At 38.6% G+C, this 7,951-nt stretch overlaps 1 protein-coding gene across 1 annotated transcript; it reads right to left on the bottom strand.

The window, feature by feature from the left end:
* Positions 1–1,364: 1,364 nt before the first annotated feature.
* LOC137950810 (probable WRKY transcription factor 56) lies at positions 1,365–3,812 on the bottom strand. Its single transcript, XM_068797437.1, has 3 exons — positions 3,400–3,812; positions 3,096–3,302; positions 1,365–1,909 (listed from the first exon to the last, which is right to left on the bottom strand). The coding sequence occupies exons 1-3, from the start codon at positions 3,744–3,746 to the stop codon at positions 1,738–1,740; spliced, it is 726 nt and encodes a 241-aa protein (XP_068653538.1). The 5' UTR covers positions 3,747–3,812; the 3' UTR covers positions 1,365–1,737.
* Positions 3,813–7,951: the final 4,139 nt, after the last annotated feature.

The following is a 7,951-nucleotide window of genomic DNA, read 5'->3' on the forward strand; positions in this document are numbered from 1 at the left end:
TGCTTTGCTTGTTCTTGGTGTTTGACTCATCTTGCAACTCGTTACACATCAAGAAGGTTCATTTTTTTAGCTCGGGTGACATTACTTGAGGTTTGATTTCTATAAAAGGCTATCCTAGAGATTAGAATCAAATGCTTCTTTAGGTATGAGGAGTAATTGAATAAAATTCTTATTAAAGAGTAGAGATCTTATGTTGGCTCACACTTGTGTTTCTTGAAAATAAACTTTTGAAACATATGCTAGGGGTCTACCAATTGGACTTCACTCTAGAAGAAATAAATTCCTTTTATAACATAATACAATCATATATTACACTTGATGTACATCACAAGATCTTAATAAAAATATACACAATGTATATTACACTATATAACGTATTGGTACCTGCAAAATCCAAAACGTATCGAAAGATACACAAGAAGATATATCACCAACATATGACCCTAGAGTGAGAAAGACCTATCCTAAAATTAAACATTTTCTCTAATCAGATGTGACTGTATAGAAGTTACGTCTAAGCGACTTACACCTACAAGCCTAACTGACCACATTTATACTACATGTTATTGATTTCATCAATGGGCATATAGTTGTCATTAACAAACTATTTGTGCCACCAATATACAAAATGATGGAAAGATTATTTTCTATTTGACTAATTTTCTCATTGAAAATTCTTTTATAAGAAAAATCTCATTTGATCTGTAATTCATCTTTTTGCCACCATAAAAAATAACGAGAAAATTTCTTATGGTGTTTCATGTGTTTATGCTAGAAATTAAATCATTTTTATAAATTATAAAAAAATCTAAATTAAGAAGTGATCTAGAACCATTTTAGTGCTTTTTAATTTATTTTCCATAGTTTCCTATAGAAGGAATAGGAAATTTATTTTTTATTTTTTAGTATTTTTTATGGCCAGACAAATTAAGAGGAATCAAGTGAATATTTTTCTCATTCCCAAGAATAACACAAATGCCAATGCTTCCTCCAATATGGTTAGTAATTTCAACCCTAAAAACAGTTTTTTCATATCTCTAAGCATTTCGTCCAATATGCCCTAAAAAAAGGGCCAGGTAACGTTCATTCATGCACATCCTTGAGGTGAAAATTGGTAATATTTCATGCAGGATCAAAGTGATAGAGATAAAGGATAATTTCAAATTGTACTTCGTATCCATACGACACTTAGCTGAAGTCAAATAAGAATTGTAAACTTCATGTGCTACATCGTTTTCTCTAAAACTAGAAATAACTTCATAACTCATCAATGACGTACGAACAGTGAAAATTATTTTCTTCTTTACTCTGAATTTCTATTTGGTATCAGAAATGCTGAGAGAGAGAGAGAGAGATAGCAAATATCGAAGATGAAAAGAAATTTCTTAAAACAATAGCAGTTACAGCTTCATTAGCAGCTCCTTTTACAGTTTTCAATATCACAAGTTACATCAGGACTTTGAACTTGAAATCACAGTGCATTCTTCAATACCACACCGTCTCCGACAAAACCGACATGAAGGAAGGCGGTAGCATCGTTCGTTTTCGTCTCTCTTGGTTTCCAATCCAACACTACCACACCAGAGAGTGACATATAGATATATACAAAGTAGAGAAGAAAAAGCCCGAATCGAAGCAACTCGGCCATTTCATGGCCGACTTTTTCAGGTTTTTATTAGTTTCGGAAGGGGACGAGAGAAGCTAAAGGAGTGAGGAGGCTGCACGCAGCGCGTCGGATTACCAGAAGAAGTTGATATGGAAGCCTGCTTGAGGGCTATCCAGATCGTCGCGTGAGGGCGAATGGACGTGCCTTCCTTCGTAGCTGGTGATCACCATGCGGGGGTCCTCCGCCAGCCGCTCCACCCTCTTCTTCACCCGGCAGTTGTCCTGCGTGCAACGATAGTAACTCCTGCAACCCCCAACAACTCACCGTCTTTTAAAAGAAATTTCATGTGTAGGATGCGATTGAACTGAAAAAGGGTTACACTCATTTTCGGCATCCAAACATTGGGCCTAAATTGACCTGGGTTTTCCCCATCTTTTTGAACTTCCCAGAACGCATCTCAAACGAAATCAGGATCATTCTTTTCTGTTTCATTCCGAGTTGTCGTTAAGATAATCCCCAGTTTAAGGAATTTAAGATCAACAGTTAAGAACTTACTTCATCATCATTTGCTTTTTGCATGTTAGTGTGATCCATAGGGTACCCTATGCATGAACTGTTTTCAAGAGTTTCCACTTTCTAGTTAAACCTTAATATGGCTACTTTATCATACAGCTTATAATTGCAGAAAGTTGATAGGCTTTTAGAGGTGTGAGAATCTCAATCATGGTAGTTTTTATGAAATGGGAAAACGGAAAAACAAAAGTGCTGTAAGCGTTAACTTTTCATGAGGACCAAAAAAAAATTCTTCAAATTCTTCAAATTGTTGGGAGACAAAAGGCATTGGAAATCTTCTCAGGCAGCCAAGCTTTGCTTAAAATATGACAAACGAGATAAAAATGGATGCTCAAATAAAGCAGATGGTAGCAAAAGCAACACAACGCGCACTGATCTAAATGATGGTTACTGATCGCTAAATGAACGAAAGAAAAGTACTTTTTTTAACTCAAGTAATTTTATGATCTTCAGCTGTCTTAGACATTGAATCTCTCAAGCTTAGGAAGAATGGTGGTTCTCCACTGTAGAATGCCTTGGAAAACACTGGTCCATTTGGCTTTTCCATGTAGTTTTATAGTTTTTTATTAGGGTTTAAAGCATTTATAGTAACTTGCTGTCTTGGTAAATCCTAGCCAGTTGGCGAAAACCCCATAAACCACTTTCGTTTTATTTCTTTGCTAACATTTTCACCTCTTGAATTCTATAAATTGGCTTATTTTCTTCACAGAGATGACTCATAATGTCCTTAGACATCTCACAATTGTCTATGCTATAAAGATCTTTCAGAGTTAGATTATTAAACTGCGTTGGTTTAGTATCTTAGTTCTGCTAGAAACAAACTAGTAAGATCGAACTGGCTGAACTAAATTTAAAAAAGAAAGAAATTGAAGCAGAAATGTCAGAATGGATCAGTCGGGATAAGTATTGTTGCTACCTTGGATGCTGTGTATTCTTCACCACCTTCTGACCGTACTTCCTCCACTTGTAACCATCATCCAGAACATCCACATCGCTCATGGTCTTAAAGCAGAATCTCGGCTCCCGCACCTTCCTCCTACCTTTCACCTTCTTCATCTTCACCGCAGCAATTGACAGATGATCTTCTGCGCTGCTTCTCTTTCTGCCCACTTCCGCCCACGGCCTGATTCATCCGTCAGAAAGGAACACAAACCCGTAAGGAAAACATACAAACAGAAAGATCGTTAGACTGGAGATATGATGGATGTATTTATATATACCATTGGAATGAAGATGCACCAAATTCGGCCATACCACCAGCAGCAACAGCGTCTGACCTGTGCTTCAGGACGAGAGAAGTAAGGGTTTCAGCCAACTGTGAAGTTGTATCTCCCGTTACCGACGACAAGCTTTGCAATGTTCTCAACTGCTGAAACCCTAATGGAGGGATATTGGTCCAGCTGGGAGGAGGGTAGGCGTCGAGGCTGTGGAAACCACCCACGTTAGATGATACCATGCTCTGGCTGACATGATCCACCATCAACCCCTGATTAAGCATTTCTTCTGAAGACGGCATTTCTTCTCTGTGTCGTCTGTTTCCCTTGCTCACCCTCACCCTTCCTCTCATAAATACAGATGGTTTCCGCCTTTCTGCAACCGGTAGCCTCTCCTAGATCACGAAAAAGAAAGACTATTTTATTCCGGGTCTTTTCATTATCAATTTATTTCATAAAGGAACTCAACCTGGAAGTCCAACCTCCCTCTCCAACTACTTGCCTTATTGGCTGTAGGCTTACTTAACCGGAGGCTAGAGGGATGGCAATACAAGCTAAAAATAGCGTTGGAAAGTGCCTTTCACCGCGTGACACATATATACATAAGTTAACCATAAAGATACTTTGCTTCTGAACCTTAGAGAAGAAGGCTCTGGGTGGCTTTTAAAATTAAATATATATATATATATATGGAAATGGCTTCCTGCATCATTCTTTTGGCTGTTTCATGAGGATGTATTCACTGTTAAAAAAGAAGCCTATCCCACTACTACAGCAGAGAGTCTTCTGTTACTAGTAAGTTGTTTAAGGACTTAGCAAAATCTTTCTGTTCTGTGTATCCTCTGAACCTCTTATTTGTCAAGTGCCTTCGTGTAAAAGAGTATCATTTGAAGAGACTCTAGTCTCTGTAGCAGTTGACGTGAGAGGAGGAGAGAAGTTGCATTGTCTGTGTAAACTGTAAAATAAAGCTACCCAGAATTTTGCTAGGAGAAAGGAAAAGAAAGAGAGAGAGAGAGGAGAAAAGAGAAGGTCATGAATGGTGGATTTCAGATGAGTACATAATAATGGACGAGACATACAAGGTGGTGTAGGGTTTCTTTTGCACAGCCTAAATATCACGGCAATGATGATGAATCTTGGGGGCAATCTCGCCCTCCTCTTCGGCGGTGAAGATATTATGATTCGATGAGAGCGCCTGTTTGACTTTGCTAAAGCCCCCAAAAAGACTATCGCCTTTTATTACTTATCTTTCCATCAACTTTTTTTTCCCTTCTTTTTCATCGATTTACTACTCCCTAATCAGTAATCACCCTCCGGATTATAATTTGTCTGGTACTAAGCTTAGATTTTCACGTAGACCCTCTTTTCAACATTCATATCGACTGCTGAACCAGCATCAGCCAATTATTTCAAACATCACTTCCTCTTTATATAAACGTCTGCAATCTTTCTAGTCATCATCTCTGGTTATACTTTTACTGCCTTCCTTGATTTATGGCCGAGCTAAGTCCTGAGCAGAAAACGATTAAGTCTTCTTTTTATGAGCAGAAGAGAGAGGTCTGTACTGGATATGGGTGAGTACTATTTCCTGCTGATCATGGAAGAAGAAGACTAGCTCACGATTTGTCGGCAACCATCACTTTTATGTATTTCATTAAACTAAATATAATTAATCGGCCATTTGCATATGCTTTAATATAGAGCCAACAGTACTGCTGCACACTACTGAAAGATCAAAGTAGCCAACAATAAGGGACATCAAACTACAGAAAACAAGCCCCCCCCCCCCCCCCCCCCCCCCCCCCCCCCCCCCCCCCCCTCCAAAGAAAACAGAAGAAGAAGAAAAAAACAGTTAAACTGGTTGTTCTAACGTTTCTGCTGATGCAGCTAAGCTGACACAGAGGCGTACTATTTTCAGCTCCTGTTTCCAGCTAGTTAGGCCAACAAGTTTTTCCAGTTAGAGCTAGTAGATGCTGCAACAAGAACAATAAAAATGTGTCTATATGTTAGAGTCGTAGAGTCTGAGCTCCCATTTATGGAGCAAAGCAAGTGGTGGGGTTCTCAGCATAATATCACCGGGTCCCTGTTTGCTATGCCACTGGCACAGACAAGGAAAAATGGGATTGCCAGGTTCATCTCAGGACACGACATATCATGTTCCTTCCTCAAAGCCCTGTTAAACCCAGAAGCAGAAAAACCAAAAAGATCAAGTTCAATCGAAAAAGATTACATATTACAGAAAGGAGAAACAAGAAAGAAAAAGAGCTTGATCGTTATGTACTTCTGGGTCCATCTTCTGCCTCTACAGTCCTCCCACTACACCCTTAGCCATCCCTGACATCCAAAGAAAAAAGAATTACAGAACAGAGAGAGAAAGAGAAAGGAGGAAACGTGAAATCCCGTTTCTTTTCTTTCAATCCAGAATTGCGTCAGAATAGCGTGGGTATGACATCGTGCGGCCTACGTACGGGAGAATAAGATTTTACATCAGCTACAGGGCAGCGCGGGGTTCATTCTAGTTTTGAATTGTTTATTTCATTTTTCTTTGGGAAAGTGAAGGTTGATAAGAACATGGATTGAGAAGAACAAGAGGTGGCAAACTGCATCATTTCTTTTTGTCTCTGCTTATTGATGCCTTCTGACCATTGTCAAGGAGACTAAAACTTTCCTTTTGTTCTTCATTCTTTTCTTTATAAAAACTTCTTTCTTTCATTTTTTACCAAGTTTACCGACACGCCTCTCCTCATTCATGCAAACATGAGAATTAGAATCCCTCACTGAAGGTTTTTATTTGAGTGAGAAAAAAACACTGTTTTGATAGATTGTCAATTCCCCTAAAGAAAACATTTTCAGCTTGAGTGCTCTTTTTACAGTTTCATGTCTTATTAACAGCTGGAAAAATGTCATAAACCCTAATTGAGGTTATTTTGGTGGGATCTTATCTTCATGATTAAAGACATTAAAAGGTGAATTAGCTGCGCATGAACTTGCTTTTTTTCATGGAAAATTGCATTATGATCAGCGCATGAAAAGATCCATGATCAAATTTGTCCCCCTTGTGTATACTTTTAAATGAAATTTACCCCTTCACCTTGTAATTACAGAGGAATCATCCCTTCAAAATTTTGTTGCTCACGAAAAGGGCAACATGGGTTTTGATGGGTGATAATCACTTTATCATGTTATGCTCCTCATTAAATGAAGCGCATAGGAGAGTACTTGCAGAGTTATTGAGGGCTGTTAACTCATTATTCTTTTTTCTTGTTTTTTAGGTGAGAATGAGAATTTAGAAGCAGTTAACATGGATTTGAACTTTGAAAGACTTTCCAGAGCATCGATCATCCCCAGTCCTTTGAATGATTACTCCACAGTCCACACCATCTTCCTCTCTCTCCTCTCTCTCTGTCAAAAACCATCTGCCGCGCGCTCAGACGTGCCATCTCCCTTCTGCTCTTGACAGAGTTCACTTCCTTTCTTATTTCTCTGTCAGCCACTCCATTCGTTCTCTCTCTTTTTCTCTCTCTCTCTCTCTCTCTCTCTCTCTTTCACGAGGTAGTTGAATGTACATATAATGATAAAGAATTTCACCAAATCATTAGTTGTTATATTCCATTTTTATTCTGTCTGCACTTGCAGACTCCAACTCGTGATTATTCTCCCTACACCTTTGATCCTTCTTTTTGTTTCAAATACCCTTTCCCCACCCTAACCAAGGAAAACAAGAGAGAGAGAGAGAGAGAGAGAGAGAGAGAGACTACAGGAAGTGGAAACTAAGATCTTCCATGGCGGCTGCGAGATCCTCCACACACAGTATCTCAATTCTTTTGAGAAGCACTGGGCGCTTAGAGACAGCTCCTATAATTGGAATGATCAAAACCATTTGTTTACACTTTGATTTGGGAAGAGAGATAACATAGTTTGTAAATTTTCTTTGGGGTTCAACTACAGTTTATGATGAAAGTTTTGATATGTGGGGTCTTAATGACACTTACCAAAACCCATTAATGTCAGGGTTATTATTACCATGTTTCGCCATTACTTATTGCAGTTTTTCACTTTAGTGAGAGAGCCATCAGTGGTTTCCTATAGTCTGCACTTTTCTCTATTATATTTGGTTAGTTTTTAAAGAAAAAACCCACCCTTCTTCTCCACATCCTTTTTGAGATTTGCACAAGTACCGAATACGACATTGAAGACCCACGCAGTCTCTCTGGATTCCTTCATTTTTTAAGCTTGTTTTTAACCCCACTGAGATGGGCTGAAACGCCGACAATATGTTTTTAAAATCTCATACACTGATTTATGGCTGATCGAGACCCATTCATTCTTAAGTCGTTTGGAGGACACTTGTATGCGGTAGTGTTACAGTCTTGATCATAAATGCTGGGTGGAAATATTTTGTTTCTGTAGCCGAAACAAAAAGGAAGAAAATCTTCCCAGAAAAAAAGTGACAGGGGCCATCGTTACATTCTATGATTTGTGATATGAACTCCAAAACAAAATGATTCCACCAACACATCTCATAATTATGATCTAAAACCGTCGTAGGTGTACAATT

The sequence above is a fragment of the Aristolochia californica genome, unplaced genomic scaffold (genome assembly GCF_029961685.1).
Source record: "Aristolochia californica isolate CCGP_79_NKW_82.1479 unplaced genomic scaffold, dmAriCali1.0.hap1 SCAF_14, whole genome shotgun sequence".
Classification (NCBI taxonomy): Eukaryota; Viridiplantae; Streptophyta; class Magnoliopsida; order Piperales; family Aristolochiaceae; genus Aristolochia; species Aristolochia californica.

Coding starts and splice junctions, on each gene's coding strand:
- LOC137950810 (XM_068797437.1), bottom strand. CDS start 3,746: ATGAGAGGAAGGGTGAGGGTGAGCAAGGGAAACAGACGACACAGAGAA. Junction 3,303..3,399: donor GGTGCATCTTCATTCCAATG/GTATATATAAAT, acceptor CGGATGAATCAG/GCCGTGGGCGGAAGTGGGCA. Junction 1,910..3,095: donor AAGAATACACAGCATCCAAG/GTAGCAACAATA, acceptor TGGGGGTTGCAG/GAGTTACTATCGTTGCACGC.